The sequence below is a fragment of the Maylandia zebra genome, linkage group LG8, assembly GCF_041146795.1.
Source record: "Maylandia zebra isolate NMK-2024a linkage group LG8, Mzebra_GT3a, whole genome shotgun sequence".
NCBI lineage: Eukaryota > Metazoa > Chordata > Actinopteri > Cichliformes > Cichlidae > Maylandia > Maylandia zebra.
The window spans coordinates 10,605,611-10,629,944 of NC_135174.1; the positions used below are offsets into that span (position 1 = coordinate 10,605,611).

General features: G+C 39.4%; 3 protein-coding genes across 6 annotated transcripts in view; 1 reads left to right on the forward strand and 2 right to left on the reverse strand.

Moving 5' to 3' along the window:
- The window catches only part of rhbdf1b (rhomboid 5 homolog 1b (Drosophila)), a 93,378-nt gene extending 87,178 nt beyond the window's left edge, over window positions 1-6,200 (reverse strand). For 2 of the 3 annotated variants that reach the window (XM_004562278.3, XM_004562277.3), the window contains exon 1: window positions 5,916-6,199. The gene's annotated coding sequence lies outside the window, so the exon portion shown is untranslated. Of the gene's footprint in view, window positions 1-5,915 lie in introns of all 3 variants that reach the window. The other variant, XM_004562276.3, reaches the window with a different exon arrangement.
- Window positions 6,201-14,330: 8,130 nt separating this feature from the next.
- hbae4 (hemoglobin alpha embryonic-4) lies at window positions 14,331-16,677 on the forward strand. Of its 2 annotated transcripts, XM_004562282.5 has the most exons (4): window positions 14,331-14,462; window positions 14,609-14,724; window positions 15,189-15,393; window positions 16,368-16,677. In XM_004562282.5, the coding sequence occupies exons 2-4, from the start codon at window positions 14,633-14,635 to the stop codon at window positions 16,494-16,496; spliced, it is 426 nt and encodes a 141-aa protein (XP_004562339.1). In that variant the 5' UTR covers window positions 14,331-14,462; window positions 14,609-14,632; the 3' UTR covers window positions 16,497-16,677. The 2 variants fall into 2 exon arrangements, with proteins under 2 accessions (XP_004562339.1, XP_004562338.1); XM_004562281.4 differs by having other exon boundaries at window positions 14,352-14,724.
- Window positions 16,678-22,924: 6,247 nt separating this feature from the next.
- hbbe2 (hemoglobin beta embryonic-2) lies at window positions 22,925-23,703 on the reverse strand. The gene is made up of 3 exons (XM_004562280.6): window positions 23,544-23,703; window positions 23,241-23,463; window positions 22,925-23,155 (listed from the first exon to the last, which is right to left on the reverse strand). Exons 1-3 carry the CDS (start codon window positions 23,633-23,635, stop codon window positions 23,027-23,029), a joined length of 444 nt encoding a protein of 147 aa, XP_004562337.3. The 5' UTR covers window positions 23,636-23,703; the 3' UTR covers window positions 22,925-23,026.
- Window positions 23,704-24,334: the final 631 nt, after the last annotated feature.

Genomic DNA, 24,334 nt, shown 5'->3' on the forward strand with positions numbered 1-24,334 from the left:
CATGACTGTTCCGTGACCTGCATGTCCGCACTTACACTGTATAAATAAGTGAACCCACAACAATCTGTTGCACGGTACTTCATCGAATTTATGGAGTCTGATTTTTATTTTTACGCGAGACTTGAACGATCGAGGAAACTTTAGAGAATATTAAAATCAAACTAAAAATGCATACTTATGTCAGAGTGCAGAGGTTTCTCTCTATTTATTGCTTACAGTAAATAAAAATAACACACATATGAATGTGAACACCTTTTTTTTTTATTATCTGTCACTACTTGCATGGTGCACTGAAAGCACCTGTCTGATCTTATCTGAGGAAAAAAAATGAAAGCGCAAGCACCATGTAGTGACAGGAAAAAAAGAAAAAAGAGGAAGAGACACAATAATGGAGAGAGAGGATTAGAGAAATCCCCGTCCAGATCTGTGCAGATCAGCTCAAATCTTGATCATTTGTTTCTTGGGGGGTGGGGGGTGGATGCAGGGTAAAACAAGCTGCACATACTCAACTATTTAACCATTACCTGTTAGTGCACATTTAGGAAAGTCATGTCATCGTACTGTTAATCATTCATGCTGCAGCTGAAGGTCTGAATTTGTTGCCAGCCATGAAAGGCAGCCGCGGTCTGCTGCCCCTCTGCACACTCTGTAAAAACAAACTTTTTTATGCAGCCAGCACCAGACAGTTACCAAACAATCAGACAACTCCTCTGTGTACACTATCTACCCAAAAGTATGGGTTAACTCATGTTGGACTTGTTAAAGATGGCTAGAGGATTCACACCTTTTACCTGGCTTCACTACAGAATTTGAGCTAATCTGCTGATGCCTCAGACTTTCCTCTTCCAGAAAAACACATAGGTAATTTGTGTGGTACACGTGCATGTAAATCATGTGCTGTGCTGTTGTCATTTTTAGATGTAACAGCATCCTGGAAGGGCAGGAAAGGCAATGGAGGCAAGTGTTAGTGCCAGTATGCAATTGCATGTGCACGTGCAGGCACACAAACGGAAGTGCACAAGAATAACAGAGATCGTCAGCTGCCCCGGCACAGAGAGAGGAGACTTTAAGTCTACCTTTTTAAAGTAAACCTTGTTCTGCTCTGCAGCTAACATGAGCCTGACGTAGCAGCACACACTCAAGGTTCTCCCTAAAAGGGCCTTCCATCTGTTAGCTGATCTCCATGACAGTGGAGTAAAGATACTGCATCAACACAAAAGAGCTTCTGGAGAAGCAGCTGAACAATATGAAGAACTACCACAACAGCAGCCAAGTCAAAAATGACAGAAAAGGCACGGAGAAGCTGGTTAGCAGCAACTCAACTTTCAAAATAAGAGTCAGGGGATGACACAATATTCAATATTAGTACAACAATTGTGATTGGATAAAGAATATCTAAAAAGCACTGCAGAGTGCACTTGTGATTCTATGTGCAAAGCTGAGAAAGCTTAACTATTTAAAAAATCTAAATATTGTGACAGTACGATTCAAAAGCTTTTTGAGTTTTCTCAACTCGTGATAGTTTTTGTTGATTTTACAAATATACACACATTTAGACAAGAGTTCTGACAACTTGAACTTTCTTGTTCACATAATTGCACTATACTGATGGGCTTAACAATAAAATTTAATGTTAAAAAGCTAGTATTAGAAACATAAAATTTGCAACAGCCGGCCAGCTGGTTGTATTCTGGTTATATTCCTGTAGAACGGGAAGTTTGCTGTGTGAAAATGTGAATGTCTGTCTACGTAAACAGCAACAGATGTGCGATTTTTGACAGTTTATCCCAGTTAATTACTGTATTATCAGAAACAGACTGCATGTAACTACCAAACTTGACCTTATTCAATTGCAGATATCTGATAACACACTGACTCCAGCATGTGGCAACATTTACGTCAGGTTTTAGTGACAGTGTTGGAATACTTAATCACCTCATTTTGGAGAAAAAAAATAACAGATGTGACATAACTTTATCTCATTGGATAAAACAGACAGGTGGGATAGGCTCCAGCCCTACGATACTCTGAATTGGAGAGTAGAAGAAAATGGATGAATCACTAGATGGAACAGATATTCCAAAACTCAGCATATTGCAAAATGTTAAAAATCTCAATAATATTGTATCGTGAGTGAGGCATTGTGACAATACTGCATCATATATTGTCAGCAACTAGGAGCAAACACAAACCCAAAGGTCAAAGCCTAGTGCACTCCCACTGCCAATCATAAGTCTGGAAAAACAAGAATGGATTAACCTCACGGGAATATTTTAAGTAGATGAACAAGAAAATTCAAGCTGCCAAAACTCAAAAACGTATTGATTCAATTTTTGTTGATATTTTGCTTTTTCTCAGCTTTTTCTTTTTATGTTGTGTGGAAAAAACTGCATGTAGTTAACCCAAACTGGGGGTTTTCCTGAACTATAACCAAATAGGTTTTGTGCCGAACCCTAACCAAACCACAAGTGAAAGCAAAACATAAAAGCAGCCAAGACAAAGCTTGAACTCCACTGTCAAAGGAGCTTGCAAAGAAAAGCGTCTGGACTTCTTTAAGTTGCTTGAAGACGTTTCACCTCTCATCCGAGAAGCTTCTTCAGTTCTAAGGTCAAATGGTGGAGAGTCCCAGATATAAACCTAGTGGGAGTAACCCCCCACAGAGGGACAAAAGGACCCCCTGATGATCCTCTAATCGCCTGAGCCAAGGTGTGAAACTGGGTGTGGGTCCCCATCAGCCAGAACTCCACTGTTGATCAGAAGTCAAGAGTTTGTGTGTGTCTGCCACTTAGACTGCAGACTGGCCAGGGATGCCTGCAGCAGCCAGCTGAAATGACAGGCACAAATCGCCAACACAACCATTTAGTTGGAGGGTTTCTTGAGATGTTTAGGAGTCATCAAAGATTACACTTTCACTGAGTTAGTTTAGCATCAGTATACCATTGTTTAAATACTTCTAAACTGAAATTGCCACTAAGGCTGGGGAGAATGTTGCTTCTTTTGCAGTTATTTGATCAATTTGACCTCCTTTTGTAAAAACACGCCTTTAGAAAAAATGCCTTTTAAAAAACGGACGACCAAAGGAACCACGACACCTCCCATTCAAATTTGCGCAAACCTATTTACCGACATATCCTACATGAATGAACTAGTTGCCCGATAACAAGTAGTTGCATAAATCACATGAAAAATGTAGAGTATGGCTTGTAGGCACTAGAGATGATCCACTCCTGGGCAAGCTGCCATGAAAAATGAGTTGTAGAAAATGCTTGAGGGCTCCTGTAAAACCAACGCAGTTTTCCACCCTGGTGCACCCAGCGGAGAGGGCTCAGTATAAACATGAAGGTGCATTTCACTTGTGAGAGCAGCGGCCCAGAAATAAACCTGCTATTGTCACCGTCGCTTTTATGTCTAACTTGTTCAAACAAGCTCGATGCGGCAACCTCAGTGCGCCCAGGCAAGAGACAAAGACACACCTGCAAAATGTCTTCATGCTTTACAGATGCCTACCGTTTTACATCTAGGTTATGCTGTTGGCTTCCTGTTTAGCGCTGTGGGTGCATGTGTGCTGTCGTACTTTTGTCATCAGGTTATATTAGGCGCTTTCAGTTCTAATTTAGGGCCACCATCATAATCAGGACTTCACAGCAGAGGTGATTTATGACACCATGAGCTGCTTTTCCACGTGTATTTATAACAGAGTTGTAGAGTGATGAAAGGATCTGTAATAACAGCAATTTAAAGCAAAGTTTAAAATCACCCACATATATTTCCTTTAACGTGAGAAATTGAATGTTTTTCGCTTTAGAAATGTTAGTTTGTTTTGATTATTATATTTTAAAGATCAAATGATATGTACAATCTCCAACCACTCTCTTTGGTATGCCTGTTCAACTCAAACATCCAAGCAGCCAATCACAAGCCACCATCTCAGTGCATTAAGGCGTACTTGGTCAAGACGACCAGCTGAAGTTCAAACTGAACATCAGAATTGAGAAGGAAGGGTAGTTAGTTGGCTTTAGTGCCAGACGGTCTGAGTATTTCAGAAACTGCTGATCTTTCGGGGGTTTTCCTGCACAACCATCGAACCAATGATGGCCTGAAAAAGTGAAAATATCCAGTGAGCAGCCTTGTTGATGTCAGAGGTCAGAGCTCACAGGAAGACAGCAGGAAGTCAGATAACCACTCTTTTAACCTGAGGCATGCAGAAGAGCATCTCTGAACACGCAAAATGGCGAACCTTAAAGTAGATGGGCTACAGCAGCGGAAGACCACACCAGATGTCACTCCTGTCAGCTAAGAATGGAAAACTGAGGATAAGATTCACAATAACGTGGGCGACCGTGGCTCAGGGGGTTGGGAATCGCATCTGTAACCGGAAGGTCGCCGGTTCGATCCCTGGGCTCTCTGTCCTGGTCGTTGTGTCCCTGGGCAAGACACTTTACCCTACTTGCCTACTGGTGTTGGCCAGAGGGGCTGATGGTGCGATATGGCAGCCTCGCTTCTGTCAGTCTGCCCCAGGGCAGCTGTGGCTACAACCGTAGCTGCCTCCACCAGTGTATGAATGTGAGAGTGAATGAATAGTGGTAAAGCGCTTTGGGTGCCTTGAAAAGCACTATATAAATCCAATCCATTATTAATAATTGGGCAAGTTATGCCTGAAAAAGCGTTGGTTGGTCTGATAAGTCACGATTTCTGCTGCAGCACTCGGATGGTAGTGTCAGAGTTTGGTGTAAACAACACAGCAGCATCAATCCAGCCTGCCTTGTATCAACAGTTCAGAAAATCATAGAAAACAGCAGGTTTACTTGTTTAGAAGTGGTATAAATCTAGACATTTTTCATAAAATACTTCATTGTATGTCCAAATTCACTGCCAGATCCATTTCCCTCCTAAATAAAGAGCATCCTGCATCCTGTCTTATTAGTAACATCAGGTACTACTAACATACAACACAACACAGTTACAGCTGAAAGAACAGAATCTTAACGAAACATGTGTTTGTGACAGCTGAGCAATGAATTTGTTTTTGCCACACTCCATTAAGCCATCACTGAGATCGCAGGTTTTAACCCTGACCAAAACTGCTGTGTCCCTCAGTAGGGAGTTTTTTACAGCTGCGCCAGGTGATGTGTGTGTGTGTGTGTGTGTGTGTGTGTGTGCGCGCGCGCGCTTTACAAGTGTGTGTGCAAGTGTATGCTCCTGCCATCTGGCCCAAAAATTCAGCTCCCTACCACGTTTCCGAACAGGAAGGCAAAACAAATCCTTGATGACACGGGTCAGTGGTTTAATTGTCTCTGTGGGATTCCTGCGCAGCCAGCAACTCTAGCAGTCCCCTTCATCTCAGCAACAGACGAGCCTGCAGCACTCTGAAATCAATTCATCACTCTTAAAAACCTGCAAGTGCCCTAGCGTGTGTGTCTGTTTGTGTGTGTGAATCATCCAACCCTGCCTTGACTTACTATATCATTTAAGAGTAGACAACATACAGAGATATTTTGCCAGTGGGTAACAAGGTCTGCCTTATTCTGACTTTCCCTTCCTCTCTTTCATACCTCATTAGACCCGCTAATGGTCCTTATGTCTTGGACTTCCACCCATTTGACAGACCAAGGTATGTGTCACACACATTTGCTACACAACAGCGTGGCGTTTTAATTCACAAGGCTTAAACTCCCTTAGTACACACACACACACACAACAAGCATGAACGCACAGTGCCACCAATGGGTGTTTGGTGTGAGCCTCGGGAGACCCCACCCAGAGAGCCCGTGTGCTGCAAAGCAGTTAAAACACAGCGTACCTGCACCACGAGTGAGATGCTGACAGCTCAGCTCCCGCCTTATAAATACTACACGGTGTGTATTCATTGAGCAGCGACGATGTCCGCTATGACAGGCGACGTTATTCCCACCTACCTTCAAGATGAGGCCGGTTCCTTCTGCCGAGTACAGCACAGAGGGGTCCCCGCCAGTGAAACGCTCACTGCCCTACATAAGTTCTACCTGCCTCATCACGCGGCCAAAAGGAAGAGTGGTCTCCCTGTTAAGCGCGAGCTCCAGATGTTGGTGAGGGCGGTACCGTGTTCACGTGCCATAAAAATGTGAAACAGCTGCCAGCTGAAGCTTCCGTACTATAGCGCGTACACCGGATTCTCCGTCAGCCACTGAGCTGCTCATGTGTAGTCTCTCACCCGGTCCGCCTACTTTGCCGCTGCTGCCGCCACCGCTGGATGGACGCCGACCGACAGACCGACCTAAGGGCGACTGGAGGGCGCGTCTATCGGCGATAACGAGCAACTACAGGCTAGGCGATAAAACAGGCTAAGAGTAATCTACATAGTTGTAATTGTAAGGTTTTTAGGCCAGGGAAGATTAGAAATACCATCTGGTCTCACAGTTATTTAAGACGGGGTTTTTTTTCAGTTTAAATTAAAAGTTGTACATCTATGTGAGAATTACCTACTTGAATAATAAAGGTTGTTTGCTTTAACACTATTTACTTTCATTTATTTTTCCTTGAACTTTTTAGATTGTGAGCACAGTCAGCCAAAACTAAAAATTATAAAACAGTATCTGAGAGTGTATTGTTGTTTCTTTTCCTATGAGTTTGACCTTATCCCAATACAGTATACAGAAATCACTGTAAATGTCATATGCAGTATTTTAACCTAGTTGCCATAGGGCAAGAGGCAGGGTTCTGGGACAGGTTACCAGGCTAACACATGGAGACAGATAACTATTTACACTTATGGGCAGTTTAGAATCACCAGTTAACCTAACCCCACTAACTGCATGTTTTTGGACTGTAGGAGGAAGCCGGAGAACCCATGCAGACACAGGAGAGAAGAGCCAAACTCCACACAGAAAGGCAGGATAATGGATTTGACCCCAGGACCTTCTTGCTGTAGGGTAGCAGTGCTAACCAACATGCCACTGTCCTACCCCTCATTCCATCAGTTGCAGCATGAGCAAGGTCGATATAGCAGAAATCCAAATTTCTGCTAATTTGGATCTGGAAGCAAAGTGATGTATGAAAAAGTACTTTCCTCAACATTCCTTTATAAAGCACCTTGAACACTAATTGAGAAGGATATATAAAACTCCTACAATTTCTTAAAGCCTATAAAAATGTCACAGCAGTAAAAGTATGTGTATGATCAGGAAATGCCCTTAAAGCATTACAAGGAATAATAATTCAATTCAATTCAATTTTATTTATATAGCGCCAAATCACAACATAAGTCGCCTCAAGGCGCTTCATAGATACAGAGAAAAACCCAACAATCATATGACCCCCTATGAGCAAGCACTTTGGCAACAGTGGGAAGGAAAAACTCCCTTTTAACAGGAAGAAACCTCCGGCAGAACCAGGCTCAGGGAGGGGCGGCCATCTGCTGCGACCGGTTGGGGTGAGAGAAGGAAGATAAGAAAAAAGACATGCTGTGGAAGAGAGACAGAGGTTAATAACAGATATGATTCAATGCAGAGAGGTCTGTTAATACATAGTGAGTGAGAAAGGTGACTGGAAAGGAAAAACTCAATGCATCATGGGAATCCCCTGCAGCCTATGTCTATTGCAGCATAACTAAGGGAGGATTCAGGGTCACCTGGTCCAGCCCTAACTATATGCTTTAGCAAAAAGGAAAGTTTTAAGCCTAATCTTAAAAGTAGAGATAGTGTCTGTCTCCCGAATCCAAACTGGAAGCTGGTTCCACAGAAGAGGGGCCTGAAAACTGAAGGCTCTGCCTCCCATTCTACTTTTAAATACTCTAGGAACAACAAGTAGGCCTGCAGAGCGAGAGCGAAGTGCTCTAATAGGGTGATATGGTACTACAAGGTCATTAAGATAAGATGGGGCCTGATTATTTAAGACCTTGTATGTGAGGAGCAGGGTTTTGAATTCAATTCTGGATTTAACAGGAAGCCAATGAAGGGAAGCCAAAACAGGAGAAATATGCTCTCTCTTTCTAGTCCCTGTCAGTACTCTTGCTGCAGCATTTTGGATTAGCTGAAGGCTTTTCAGCGAATTTTTGGACATCCTGATAATAATGAATTACAGTAGTCCAGCCTGGAAGTAATAAATGCATGAACTAGTTTTTCAGCGTCACTCTGAGACAGGATATTTCTAATTTTAGAGATGTTGCGCAAATGGAAGAACGCAGTCTTACATATTTGTTTAATATGTGCATTGAAGGACATGTCCTGGTCAAAAATGACTCCAAGGTTCCTCACAGTGTTACTGGAGGCCAAGGTAATGCCATCCAGAGTAAGAATCTGGTTAGACACCATATTTCTAAGCGTTTCAGGGCCGAGTACAATAACCTCAGTTTTATCTGAATTAAGAAGCAGAAAGTTAGCGGCCATCCAGGTCTTTATGTCTTTAAGACATTCCTGCAGTTTAACTAATTGGTGTGTGTTATCTGGCTTCATGGACAGATAGAGCTGGGTGTCATCTGCATAGCAGTGAAAATGTATGCTATGTCTTCTAATGATGCTGCCTAAGGGAAGCATGTATAATGTAAACAGAATTGGTCCTAGCACTGAACCCTGTGGAACTCCATAATTAACCTCAGTGTGTGAAGAGGACTCTCCATTTACATGCACAAACTGGAGTCTATTAGATAGATATGATACAAACCACTGCAGTGCAGTACCTGTAATACCTACAGCATGTTCTAATCGCTCTAATAGGATATTATGGTCGACAGTATCGAATGAGTCCACTGTCAGAGGCCATAAGAAGATCATTTGTAACCTTCACTAAAGCTGTTTCTGTGCTGTGATGAGCTCTGAAACCTGACTGAAACTCTTCAAATAAACCATTCCTCTGCAGATGATCAGTTAGCTGTTTGACAACTACTCTTTCAAGGATTTTTGATATGAAAGGAAGGTTGGAGATTGGCCTATAATTAGCTAAGACTGCTGGGTCTAGAGATGGCTTTTTGAGTAAAGGTTTAACTACAGCTAGCTTGAAGGCCTGTGGTACATAGCCGATCATTAGAGATAGGTTGATCATATTTAAGATCGAAGAATTAATTAATGGCAGGACTTCTTTAAGCAGTTTTGTAGGAATGGGGTCTAAAAGACACGTTGATGGCTTGGAGGAAGTAATTATTGAAGTTAACTCAGAAAGATCAATTAGAGAAAAAGAGTCTAACTTAACATCAATGGTACTAAGAGTAGCTGTAGAAAAATAAGAAAAATGCTCACAATTACAAATGCCGCCAGTGTCCCAGTAATTCAAATCATTCCAAGAGCAAATTGTACTCATATTGTAGGATTTAGAAGTGTTAAAAGAGACAAAACATTGTTAACTAAGAAAGCATATTTAACAACTGGACATATCCCTCATTATTAGGGTCTAAGTGAAGAAATAAAGTTTATTATGTTCCAGAAGCACTAAACATGCATGAAATCTATATTTAAGATCCCGCTAGACCCCAGGAATATTTGTGTACTGTTAAGCTAGTGAAACCTAATGTAATGACTGAAGAGCAGAATTGTCACGATCAGAAATACATAACCGATATGTTATTGCATTAGTTCAACAAGGTTTTGGAGAGATGAAGATAATGGCTTTGGCTTTTTTGTTTGCCACCAGGTAAAGAAGTGAAAATACCTTAAATCTATTTTGCATATATTTTGGCTCAATGATTCAGTCAACATATATGCAAAGACTTGAAACCGACAACAACAACACAATTAAATGCAAAAATAAAATACAATAATTTGGGTAACTTCAAGGTTAAATATTACAAAAACATATGCATAAAAAATAAAAAACAAATCAAAGCATGAAAAAACAGGTCAAATTAAAAAGAGGGAATCAATACAGACTAACCAAATGCAAAAAAACGAAATAAAATTATAAGTTTATCACATTTCATAAATGAAATAATGTCTGCATGAATTTTATTACTATTGCTGATGCATTAAATGGCATTTTCTTTATTTATCTTAGATATTGGCGTTTTAAACATCCATATTTCTCTGTATGTCAAGGATAAATCTATCCAAGGGTCCTACATATATGCTGGAACAAACATGTCATATATATATATATAGTAAAGTAATTTTATCTTCTTGGTCAGAGATCTCTTCCAGCACAGGTACTGCAGTAGTGATTTATTCGCCCTAAAACAGACTCCCCTTCAGGGTCAGTGTCTTGGTCTCCTGGATCTTCTTACCATCCTCTTCTATACAAAGCCATCTAAAGTCTTTAATAGGTTCATCTGACCACTGTCTCTCATCATAACCCCCACAACATTTAGTTCACACGGCGATGTGATTGTTGTAAGCGAAACAATATTGCCCACAGGTCATAGCCTAGAAAACGGATCATATTTGCGGTCACAGGTTGTGCAAGCCTGGCCAGGTGTTCCTGGGTGTGTTAGGGATAAATTTTCACTTCAGTAGAAATGGAGGTTACATGAAAAAATAAAGAATGCAAGGCAGTTATTTAAACCTGCAGAAATGGTATAATGACTAGAAATATGCATACACAAAAAATCAAAGCAAGAAGCCATTGAACCTTTGGAAATTTGAGGGATTACAATGTCCAAAAGTAACTTAAAGAACTATTCAAGGATGGATGGAAAGGAAAGAAGCTAATGTAGAATATATTGTATTTTCAAGTTGCTTTTAAAATTAGGTTACATCTAGTTATACACAAGAAAATGTAAGATGTTAAAATGAATTGGGAACCAGTTGCTAAATAAAGTGTTTCAATTATGCTTAAATAAACATGCTTACATGCTCCTTGAAAAAAAGAATCATTGCCAAAACTGTTTAGCTTTGCTGAGGTTTGAAAAGGGATGTTGTGTGGTAAACAGCTGTGTGCAGTTTGTCTTTTCTGAGTATTGGAGAGCAGGTTTCCTCCTGCTGCCTGTTTAGTTGTGAGTTGCTTGGCTGCATGCAGCACTTCAAAGGCCACTTCCTTCTACTGCTGGAGGCCAGAACAGGAAACATCATTTGCCAAGTTCTTTTTTCTCAGCACTATACTGAGAGGGACAGAACCTCCGCGATCGTAAATGCTGTATCGACCATCCAAATCCTGGTTTAAGCTCATTTACAGACACTCAGGTAACAGCACAAATACAAGAAGCCATAAACATGTGCACACATGTCACTTAAAGCTATTTCCAGTTTGTTGTGTGGCACATCACGTGGGAGTACAAAGAACCGCTTCTGTCTGTAAAAACTGCTTGTGTTGAGGAGCTGCACCAAACTAGCTTTGAGGATAATTACCTTGGGTAATCAGAACAGACTCGTGCTGTGCTTTTAGGAGACTTTTATCAGTGTTAGAGGGAAATATGTTAACTTTTTTGAGTATTATTTTAAAGGTTGAGATTTAAAAAAAACATTAGAGTACAATTTAACACAGGATGAGTGAAAGATAAGTAGCTAATGTAAAACAATCATAACTGTATGGTTGTATTTATTTTACTGCTGACATGCAGTTTATAAACATTCAAATCACACAGTCTGGAAACATGTTGGAATGATTGTGCTTCTTGTTGCTGGATTGAAAACTGCTGTGTTGCCAAGACCTGATTATTCATAAATGCAGATGTTGTACAACCTGGAATTGTACAATCACACCAGTGAGTTAGTGGTTACTAATTTATATAAGGCAAACAAATGTAAATCAACAAATAAAGTCAACAGCATACAGGTTTGTTTGGGGTTTTTTTGCCTCATATTGTTGGACTTCATTGAACTGTCATTAGATGGATCCCACAGCTTATTCGGTTTATTTGGTTTTGAAGGCAGCAAACTTATTTATTATTAATATTATTTCTCTAACAAATAAAGGGCTCTCTGTGTGTTGTACTGCTCACTGAAACATGTACTCCTGCTGATGCTGGCTTTTTTTGTTACAGCAGGTAGAGAAATCATTTTATTCGTAAATAAAGGAATCTCTGTATGTGTGTTCATCTTTCTTTCATCCTAGTCTAAGTGAGTGAGTTTGAAGTCATTTAGGTAAGCGGTGGTCTTTTGGGGCGGTCTTTTATTGTTTTGTGAAATAAACAAATAATTTATTACACATAAACCTCCAGCAGAACTAGGCTCAGGAAACGGCAGCCATGTGCCATTAAAAGCCAGCAAAACTATTTGGTTGGTTTAATCAACAGTTATCAAAAATTAATAATTGATTTAATCTTTATATTGCAACTCAGCTCCAGTGGTGCAGCTAGTCAGCGTGCAGTGTTTCTAAGGCAGTAATGTATGAAGAAATACTAAGGTTGAGGGTTCAAGCCTCACCTGGACTCTTCAGTGTGGAAATTATGTTACATGACCATAAATAGCAATTTAATCTGTGTTAGTCTCACTACTTGATTTAAGTAAATGTTCATAAAAATCATTCAAAATCTTCCATTTTCATTTAAAAGAGCTTAACAGAATTTCAACACCATTAAGGAAATCTTCAGTCACAGTCTGGTGCTCCAGTGGGGCAATCAGTTAGTGCACAGTACCAATGACTTAATATACTGGAAAGCAGTTCTGAGTTCAAGCCTCATCTGGAGCAGGCAGCTTTAATCAATAGCAAATATGGTGAACAACAAAGAGCACATTCTAGAAAACCTAACAGTCCACCTATGGACCATCCATTTCATTTCTTAAGCACTACAGGACACATACTCTACATTAAAAGGCTTTTTAAATCCTCATGGCCAGTCAGTTTGAAGCAATAACTGGAATATATGTCTCTAACAAAAAAACTGCATACTTGTTTTAAGAATACAAGCTTGGTCTTTGTAGGTGTGGACAGATTCACACTTGGCACCTGAAGACTCAGAAGACTGTTGGTGCTTGTTTGAAATCATATATCTTGCTCTATGGTGGTGTCATTTTAATGTATTTACTTTTATTTTAATTATCTGTGCATGTTCTCATTTTTGTGAATTTGTGATATTATTTATAGTGTGGCTACAAACAGTGGTAGGGTTTACCTGCTGACAGGAGACCATTATCAAAACTATGTTCCTATAGATGTTCAGTGTATGTAGGCGAGTAATTGTTTGGAGTTGTTTCTTTCAAACTGAACGATTCTGGCTTTTTTAATCTCATCTCTTTGTTTTTCTATTCAGCTCAATTCGTGCGTTAACTTACTTTGGCACAGTATATGTGTAACACTAAATTCAAGTCGACAATCATAATAAAAAGGTTATTTCTAATTTACCATGTTAAGCTTTGGTAATAATTTTGAGCCACATAAGAGGTTTTATGTGACTTTTGACATGAGAAGGGTTTTTTTTTTTATAGCTTATTATTCTTCCAATTATTATTGATGTAATGTTATTTAATCACTATAAATATTAAAGGGCCACTTGAGTAACTGTGACTCTTCAACATTAAACATCACTTTTAATGTATATTTACCCAAACAAAAAGACACTCTTGCTGAGTTTTTTTGGTTCACCATATAAAACTGCTATGGACAGCTAGAGTCAATCAGGAGAATTAGGAGTGGCTTAAAAGGAGAGGAGCTAAAAATAAAAAATAGCTTGTTTCAGTGGATGATCTGACGAGCTGTTAAAAAAAAAAAAAAACGTGGATCTGGAAATGAGCAAAACAGCTCCCCAGTAAGTTTACCATTGCTAGAAATCCAAAGTTTACAACTCTGAATTTTGGTATCCAGAAGAAACGTTTAGTTTCTTTATTTGTTGTTTATTTATTTGTTTAAACTTCACTCAAGCTTCAAATTGGAAACAGAAACAAGTCCAATAAACAATATTAGCTTACATACAAGGCTCACTGAGTCCAGTGAGGTAGTTTTACACTGGCTCATTTTCACGTCTTGTGTTAAGATCAGCAGAGGCATTAAAACTTGGCTTATATGTATGTGATCTCTATGTGCACTGCAGTGTGGTTCATAACGTTATGGGCTGGGCTCACACCCACTGTTCTGTAACCGGCAACTTGTGGACCTGCAGATAAGAGCAGCTGAGACAAAAAAGATTATCATCCAAATTACACTAGTATTGACTCATTTTCTTTATTTTAATGTTGCTAACAGAAGCACTAAATTCTGTTTTAATAGTTGCTAAGGTTTAGAGAACATATTCATTAAAATAAACTTATGATTCAGTCTTAGTTTTTTAAAATGTTACTTTTTAATGTGCGTGTGTGTCTTTGTTCATTACATGGGAGCAAAAAGCCCTGAAGCAGATACAGCAACTAATCTGCTGAAATGCCTATAAATTAAAAACTATTAACAATAGGCTGAAGAAAAAGAATTCTACCATCAATGAAGGGGGGGGGGGGCTCAACTACAGCTGCACCTTGAGCTCTACCCCACCAATGATATGGTAAATATGCAGTGTGACGCACATACGGTAGCAGATAGTGTGGTGGTGTGTCGCCCGCACCCTGCCCTGGCTGCGGTCTGATAACACAGAGGCAGAGAGAGACAACACATCTGCTGAGAGGTCAACCAGTACAAGCTGTTTTCTTCAGACAGTAGGAACTATTACTTTTGCTATTTCACTCATCCTTCTTTTTTAGCATTTAGGTTAACAGGTTAATGCAGCGCAAAAAATGGTTGATTAGTTTCTTGTTTGTTTTTTTGGCTGTAAAGACCTAACACTTTGCATATTTGGCTACAGTGGTTCTGTGTATGATAGGCCACAATGTTGTCCAAGAAGGAAAAAGACTTAATTAAGGAAATATGGGAAAGACTGACTCCTGTGGCAGCAGAGATTGGAGCAGATGCACTCCTTAGGTAGGTTGAGACTTACCTGTGTAACCTTCATACTTTACTGCATTGTCTTTAAATGGTTTTGCATGAAGATTTAGGCTCCTACACACAAAGTAACATCTCCAGTAAGAGTGTGTGTTGTGATAAATAGATTCCTCTACCAATAAGCTTTCATTTCAGTTTGCAGATGTTAATATTAGATTTTAGTATTGTTACAGGATTTCCTAGCCATTACTAAAGTAAGTAGTTACTGCAAACAAATCCCGCAAGAGAATGTAACGCTTATCTAGTGCTCACTGCTGGGTAATTCCTGAAATCTCTAATAGGGATTTCAAGGTGTTGGCAATGATCCGAGATCATTTTAGAAACTTGTGGGCCTCGAGTTCACACAAATGATAGTTGGTGACCAAAGACAGTCAACATGTAGCACTTACTCTGTTGCTCCTATCATATCAGCATGGAAATAATTTCACTTTTCCCTTCTTAAGGATGTTTGCCTCTTATCCGGGCACCAAGACATATTTTTCCCATGTAGACATCAGTCCTAACTCCTCCCACCTGCTTTCTCACGGGAAGAAGATAGTCCTGGCTATAGCTGAGGGGGCCCAAGACATCAGTCAGCTAACTGTCACCCTGGCTCCCCTGCAGACTCTGCACGCCTACCAGCTTCGGGTAGACCCCAGAAACTTTAAGGTGCCTAAACACCTCAGACCTATTTACAGCCCTTCCATCCCCTTCTTGCATTGGATTTTTTTTTAATTTACTTTTAATCTTTTAATCAGAGATAATCAGTTTTTTGTTATTCAGATTTTCCTATTAAGTATATCTACTAATCCAGTAAAGCCTGAACCACAAAATAATTGCCAGAAACTCATGTATCAAATATGATGCACTTGCTACAGGGTTAATATATATACTTGTGCAATTTCTTTGTTGTATGCTATAAGGCGTACAGGTGACTGCAATGTATGAAATTGTATTTATTTGTGCATTTTAATTCTGCATGCAAAAGATAATCCTATTAGTATGTAGGGATTTTTTCAGTAATTCTATAATAGAGTTTAACTGAACTAAAAAGAAAACAACAGATTTACTAACTGTAAGTCTGCTGCTGTTTTGTTTTTCCAGCCTGTTCAGATGACAAATCAACTAGTTTGTTTTATGGAGGAGGAAAAAAAATGGAAAAATGTTTTTTTTAATCTTTTGACAGCACTAATTAAAATAAATAATACATTTGATTAAATGGGTTCCTCCAGGAATATTGAAATGGGGTGCAAAAAGGCAGTATGTGAACCAGTCGGGAAATCTGAAAAATGGTTAAAAAAAATTATAAGTGAACAAAATGACAATGTGTATAAGTATACGGTATTGTATTATACATATATGACAATTGTGGATGTTTGGGGAATTACAAGCTGTGAAACTAGCCGTTGTGAGGCGAGAGGGTGAGGAGGAGACGATATTTTTAATGCATTGTTTGGCACTTAAAATTATCAGACATGCTTTCTGTGCAAATTACACAATACTACATCACTATATTAACAATAACACACTGAGGACGACAAATGGCAGTGTGTGGGTTCATGATTTTCAGAAAACTGACACATACTATAAATTATGTAAGTATGTTGTTCACTTTTTACCAATCTTTTGTGTTTCTCCTGCAGCTGCTGTCGCACAGTATGCTCGTCAGCCTTGCCTGTTACTTGGGGGATGAATTCACACCGGTGGCTCACGCCGCCATGGACAAGTACCTGTCAGCGTTTGCTGCTGTTCTTGCTGAGAAATACAGATGAGACTCAAGCACTGGGTTTCCAGAAAGCATACGAGGCATTTATGATGCTATGTAAAATCTTTTTGTTTTTCTCTGTATGTGTCTCTGTCATTACTTTGTTACATTTTTAATGGTAAAAAATGTGCAATTCGTGTGTTAGTTTTTGTGCTGTTATATTATCAAATAAAAACAAATCGAATCTGTGGTGTTTCACGCATTATCATATCACGTTCAAAATGCATTGTGTTGATCATTTTCAAGGAATTCATCATTTGACTGAGTTAAGTTTTTTTAGTTGCTCACCGTCATGTCAGCTGATAATTTACATTATTTTACTTAAGCAAGCTTTCCTACTGTAAAATATTTTCATAATAAATAATACATTTACAACTACAAAGGCACATTTAATATTAAATCTAATCTGTTTTTTGTTTTATTGTTTTATTTTTCTAGTATTACAGAAACAAAGGATTCAGGTTTTAACACCAGTGAATTGGGAGGACTCTCCAGGTTTATCTATGGACCTCAAATAAAGTATTTACGGTACACAGAGCAACAGTGCCCCCATTTGGTAAACTGGTGGTAATACAGACGCATGCTGATGCAATATTCAAAGCAGCTCATAGACAAGATGTTAAATGTCAGTTTTTTAGATATTTAAGTGAAATAACTTCTGTAATTTACAGACATCTTTGTTGTGAGGTTGATTACACAAAAATTAACTTTTTTTAGGATTGCCAAAACGTGCTAATACTCTTTTTTACTTAATGGGAGTGTAAATGTTTTTAATATCATGACAGCAGAATGAACTGCATTCATTTCTTCATCCTTGCTTTTACCTTTGCTGGGTTTTTGTTGTTGTTGTTGTTGTTGTTGTTGTTGTTTTTAACATTTTGAGTTGATTGTAGCAGTCATCTCATGTGAAGAGCATGAGAGATAATTTATGCCTTCTGTTTGTATCTGCGCACAGTTACGCACGGTTGTAATTTTACAATCTACATTTTACAGGCTACATAGTCCAAATAATGCCAAATTACTCATAATTTAGGAGCTGTACTACGCTTAAGTTAAAATCCTCAGACTTCTTTCCCAGTAAAGTAAAAATGCACAGGCTTGATAGTTCCTGTGAACCCTAAACTTGCAGAGACTGGTGTTCTCACCTTTGGTTCTTATCTGTAGCTTCGCGTACGTGAAAATCCATGAGTCAGACAAGGTTGAAATATTTTTAATGAGAGGGAAAAAAGACAAAACATCAGAGACACAGATGAAATTTTTATACACCTGACATCTGTGAGGACCGTGCCCTGTTGGCCTGAAGTAAGAGTCTGCTTGAAGCAATCTTAGCATTAAAATAACTGGGAGACTGCGCAATATGTAAGGAAGCAGTTACAGTTAGAGCACATGCTGAAGAGTAGGTGGGGTGTGGGTGTAGATGAGATTGGTAGAGGAAGGGCAGGTGATTGGGGGGATTTGAGAAGATGAGAGTTGGAGATAGGGAGGGTGAAGGGAGCTACTGTTGTTCAAACGTTGAGCAATCAGCAGTCTTCTCCACCTTTCGGCTGCTGTATTGAAATGTAGTACTGTGGGACACCCTAAAACGTACATTTTTCTTCATAACTCACTAATAAATAATACATTTTCTATCATTTTAATAATAATAATATTACAGTAATATTACATTTAATGTAAGATGTCAGAATATCTAATTATGTGAGGGTTTTTAAAAAAAATTTAATTTTTATATAGTTAAAAACCAGGTGTAGATGTCAGGTACGCAGTGGGGGGAATAATTATTTGATCCTGGGGTAAATTTGTACGTTTGTAATTTGCAGGTTTACTGTACAGTGACTGTACAGAATATCAAACAAAAATCTAGAAAAACACATGAGACAAACATTATAAATTCATTTTCAGGTCACTGAGGAAATGATTATTTGATCCCTACAGTCCAGCCAGAATTCTGTTTGTGCTCATTTCTTTGGAAGTGAGAAAAATACAAATTCACCAGAGAATAAAACAATTATTTCCTCATCTGTACCATCAGACTTCTGTTCTAACGTCATGAAATGTGACGTCCTTGCAAGTAAAAGTGACCCTAGGTAATTTTGAAGAGTCTAATTCAATCGTTAGTATCATAGACATGTTCACAATTTCTCTTAAGAATATTGTTTGAATACATGAATTAGATACTTTTTAAAAAAACCCAAATAGCCTGTGTTTAATAAGGAGCTGTGATTTAGCTCTTCAATACACCATTTTTCAATGTCATTTGGTGAAAAATATTTTTTTATTGACAGAAAAGTTTATTCTCATGGAAAGATAAGGTCCTTTTGTTGGGCCTGATTTTACAGCTATGACTCCAGATGTACATTTACAAAAGTTACTAAAGTGGAAGAAAATAAAAACTGTAACTGGTGATCTCTCTCTGGGCATTTGTTCTCGGTAGGTTATGAAGATATTCTTCGATCGTTATGTGTTTGTAGTTTTACTTTTTCAGGGTTGAGTTAGCACGTTTATTGTGTAATGTATTTTCTGAAATTATACGTTTTTGTTTTCCATTATTTCCTCAAATGTGAAAAGCATAAATATCTACTTCTATCTTGTTGATAATGTTTAAAAACACAGAAGGAGCCCGTTTAATCTTTCGTATTAAAAATGAAGCTGCTGTGAGGAGGGTTAGGGTTAACACGGGTGAACACGGCGCTGTCTCTGGTGCTGAAATTAGTTTGATTCCACTGCACTTAGCTATAATTTTGTATTTTCTAATTAGTTGTTTTTGTATTCAATGTCCTTTTTTCATTCATTTTTTTAAGTGTAGTGTAGGTTTTTTTCTGTTAATTCAGATTTTTTTTCCACACCTCATTTTATTTTGTAGCTTAGCTTCGGTTAACTACATTAACTCTTCTATAAATAAACACAAATATCTTTATGCCCAGTTTGTGGTGTATAAATAGCTCTATTGTAAAGATGTGTAGAGGTGAAGGGCTAATTGATCAAGTAGTGGGGCGGTCACGTGCCCGCCCAAGTCCATGGGTTCACTGTTGAGTTCTCATTAATTTCTGGGGCTATTCCGCCACATTTGATAGTTTGCGTTATTCAGCTATAACTAAATAAACTAATCAAATGACCGAGTGACGTAAAGTCATCCGCATGACCATTTTTATCACTGCCAATTCTATCACAGCACCCTGCTGCTTTTCTGTTTCTTTCCCCGTAGGATTGTCTCCCACTTCTTTAATGTCATTTCTCTCCCTTACCTATCCTCTTGTGAATTATGAATTCCGCCGCTTTTCACAGGCTTAATGTCAGAGTTACAGATATATGGGACAGCTCAGGAACTGCACTGTATCACAAAGTCTTCCACCGTGTAAACCTGAAATCAGTGTTGCAGCTGACCTGTTCCGCTGTGGAGAAGAACAGCTATTGAACGGCTTAGATTTAAGACATTAATCTTAGACACTTCCACCCTTTGAGTCCCGTCAAAACTTTCAGTTTTGTTTGTTACAGATTAGAGGGAAGAAGGAAACAATAGTCTAACGCGAAACTTACCGCTGTGGGGAAAGGGGGGGACACGCGTCATTTCGGTTGTAAGATATGCGATAGTTGATGTGTGTTCATTTATTGGAAGCGAGTGCGTAATTGTGACTGGTGGGTGGCCCAAAGCTGTGAGCGGAATGCTAAATCTTTGGCTCTGTCCTCTAACTTGGTCCTTCCTGCTGCAGTGGGCAGACAGAGATTTTAATGTTGCATTAATGTATTTTCTATCATTAAAAAGGGGTAGGTGTCAATGTGACTGTGTTAGTGCGCAATCTGCAGAAAAAATAAAAAACATGGGCAGTGTGAGCATTTACGCATGAGACACATTAGCTATGTCTTCATTGCTAAATAGAGGGGTCGGGATCTGACGGTAAATGATGTTTGGTGTTCTTCTCGGTATAGCACAGGTCAGCTATACACACGGATGTCAGGTTTATAATGGAATAGTTTATAACAGTGTAGCTCTCCTCTGGATAAATCTTGCGCTCCACCTCAGTCTTGTTCCCCTGGAACACACTCATTCGCGGTGCTTTCTAACAAAATACTTCAACCTTACAGAAAACCATGCTGGTTCTTCTTCCGCCTCCTCTCATTTATCTTAACAGCAGAGACAAACACCTGCAAATCTCTCATTTGCACTCCCTCGTATGGTGTGTACACTTTTGAGCAACTAATCTGCGCTGGACATTGGCAGGCAATTATGGATTACTGATTCCATCTTTGCAATTAAATTAGCCCAATATTATATAACCCAAAGAGCGTTCCACTCATCATTCTGACAGCTCTGATAGCTATAGTTCAATTAAACTATTGACCTAACTAACTGCAGTTATTTAGTGTCACTCCGATGCCCTCAAGTAGCACCACACCTTTACCTATATAGCTTCATAGATTATGAATGAATAATTGTGGGAAAAGGTACAGTTGATACAGATTTCAGTGCTTTCATTTTTTTCTCTCTTTTCTAAACATAATACAGCGTTCCTGCGGGAAAGTAACAGTAATCTAATTTTTCTGCTCTTGCTCTTGATGAAGGCGGTCGCACTTTTCTCCTCTCCTCCTCTCCCTTAGCTTCCCTGCTTAGCCTCTTATGTCCTTGTCTAGTGTCATGTTTTTTGTATTACTTTTCCCTGGAACACTCTCTCACAGTCTGTTCTCTAAAACCTAAAAGAGGAATTATGGATTGGATCAACTGGTCCCTAGATGCAATTGACACCCCTTTCTCAACGAGAAGTTTGGGCTTGGGTGGGCCTGAGTGCTGAAGATATCTACCTATTCGGAATCATGGTAACAGGGTTCTGGCTAATCGGAGCTGGCTTGGCCCTGACTTATCGAAGAATTAAGAAAGCAGAACCGGCTGTTCAAACCCCCACAAGGCTGCCCGCTGGGATTGGAACGATGGGAGAGGCGTGAGTTTCTCAAAATGGGCTCATTGAGTGCAGCACGGATAAGATCTTGGAGATGCTACGGCTGCTAGCTCGGAATAACATCTCTGGGCGCAAATTGGATGACATCTCGGGGAGGCACGCTGCCGTGAGTTCTCAGAAATCGGCTCCTTGAGCACAAGAAATGACAACATCACAGAACCCAAGTATGGCGAAGCTCGCGGCTCTCCAACGGGAGGTTGAGAGACCAGTGTTGGACTGTAGAACTGCTTTGAAATTCATATGAGCTGTTCGCACTAAAGTAAAAACACCATCACTTATGCGGATACCCGTTTGGCGCCAGCTGCAAGGCTGGGGCTGAACAACAAGGACACCTGGGTTGGCTGGAAGACTGTTTACTTAGCCTAGCAGGGCGAAGGACACTGTCTCAGCTGAACTCACACATACATATACACTGATATGCACACACTCATCCCCCCTCCCTTTCCAAACGCCTTCGACGCTTATTCCCTTCCGATGCTGACGGTGGATCAAGGAGACCAGCGCACGCAGGCCCGGATGCACTGTCTAAATCGGCTGTCTCTCACCCTTTACCCACCCCTGTTGCTTGTCATGTGTTTCTTTGGTGTATTTAGAGTTTTTTCATGTGCAGAGGTGTTTTTTTCTGTTCTCAAACTGGTCTCCCTGTTGGAGCTCAGTCTGGGAGGAGTTATTTTTTTCTCCTTATCTTTCCTCATGTGGTGCATTTTCCATTGTTATACCTCTCTGACCTGTCTTCCCCATGTGATGTTTGTGTAATGTATGTGTGGTCAGAGGGTAAGATGGCACCGCCATTGCGTGCAATAGGTCGGCAGCCTTAGGAAATTTCCCCTTGTGGGACCAATAAACGTTTATCAAATCAAATCAAATTACCATTTTTGCAATAGTAATCCCTTACTTTACTCGCTACCTAAAAAAAGTAATCGGATTACAGTAACGCGTTACAAGTAACTGCCCATCTCTGATTGAGAGTGAGGAGAGCGGCATAAACAGTGAAATAGAAAGTGCAAGCAAGATAAATAAAGTACATTTAAAAAATATAATCTTAAAATTAAATGTATGTATGTTTGTTTGTTCCAGTTGTAATTTACAACAAATCCCCAGCTGTGCACGCAATTCATCGCCCAACAGAAAATGAAATAAACAAAGTAGTATCTATAGTGAAAAACAATAGGGTACTCTCGTTAGAATGAAGAACAGCCTGTTACTGGTTATTTTGCGGTTATGGTTGTTTTTACTTACAAATCCTATAAAATATATGGTTTCTATTTTGAAGTTGTTATTATTTATTAGTTTAGTTTTTATTATAACCTTTGCAAGAGTGAAATCCGCTCTCATATTTCGCCATGTTACAGTCTAAAAACCTAAAAGTACAAACGAGATCCTTTATTTGCCCTCTACTCGGCATCCAGCCCCCCAGTGTGATATAAGATATAACTTATAAGCATGTGTAAAATTTAAAAAAAAAATACAAAGGGAAAACGTAAACTTTGCTTCAGTGGGCCTTTATTTCTCTTTTGAGGTGATCCATAACATATTGAAACGGGCGTTAGATCTCCTTCTGGCTTCCAGATGCAGACGGATCTACATTTTAGTGGTACTGCTTTCCGAGAGCGGACACCACCACGGCCAAGAACTTCTGGAAGGTAGCCTGAACCTCTGGGGTGAAAGCGGAACCCAGTTTTCCAGCAACAACAATGGTCAGGCAGTCAGAAAGCAGCTGCATGGAGAAAGAAAAAAAGGTATAAGAAAATGTCGTGTTTGCATTAAAAAGAAGAAGAAGAAAGGCGGGTTCTGAGGTTTACCTTGAAGTTGTCGGGGTCGACATGCAGCTTCTCTGAGTGCAGGACGCTCAGCTCGGCGTAGGTGGCTTTAATGTTGTCCATGTTCTTCAGAGCGCGGTCCAGACCGTGGAGCACTTTGATTCCGTGGGCAGCGACTTTCGGGTTGGTGCTGATGGCTTCGGCGTTGTAGAGGTTACCGAAGGAGGTGAAATACCTCTGAGTCCAGGGGTAAACGATCAGACACCTGCAAGGGAGAAACACACGTGAGTTTGGCCACAGGGCACGTCATAGGAAGGATTGTCCTCTTGCAGAGGTGTTCCTTACCTGACCAGAGCCTTGGGCCCAATGTCGTTATAGTCCAGGTTGGAAAAGATGTTGGAGATGATGCTGCGTTCGTTTTCGCTCCACTCAACCATGGTGGCGTTTGATTATGATTTTTTTCTTCAGGCTTGAAGGAAAAGGCTGAATAGTGCTTCACTAGACCCCCTGCATCTATTTAAATGCGTCGAAGCTCCCCCACCCCAAATGAGAAGTCTGCTGTGATAGGCTGGAGATGATGCGCGTGAGATAAACTGCAGACTTCACCAGAAGTTTCTGGATTTGTTGATACGGTTTTGTTATTCGTGTCCTGCGCAATTTAAGCAAAGCCAAAAACAAAATTTCAATTAGCGCAGTTATTGTGCGGCCAAAGATTCCAAAGCCCAATATTTTATGCGCAAAATATTCCCAACATATTCTATTACAGTTATTTCAAATGCAGTCCTCAAGTCTCTGATAATTCTTATTATTATTTTTATTTTATTTATTTTTATTTATTTTTATTTATTCAGCTGTTATTAGCTGAATCCTGAGTTGCTGTTGAGTTTTTTATTTTATTTTATTTATTTATTTATTTATTTATTTATTTATTTTACTTTTAAACAAATCACACAGAGGATAAAATTCATAAAATGCGAAAAAGGCCTTTTGAAAATTATCTGTCAACATTGATTAAAGTGCGTCCCCCACTTTTTAAAATCTAAATAAAGTGTGTATATATTTTAAATGTGAATTCAGATTTTTTTTTAAAATATGGAAATGCATAATTCGTCTGTATCTGCCTGATATTATACAAA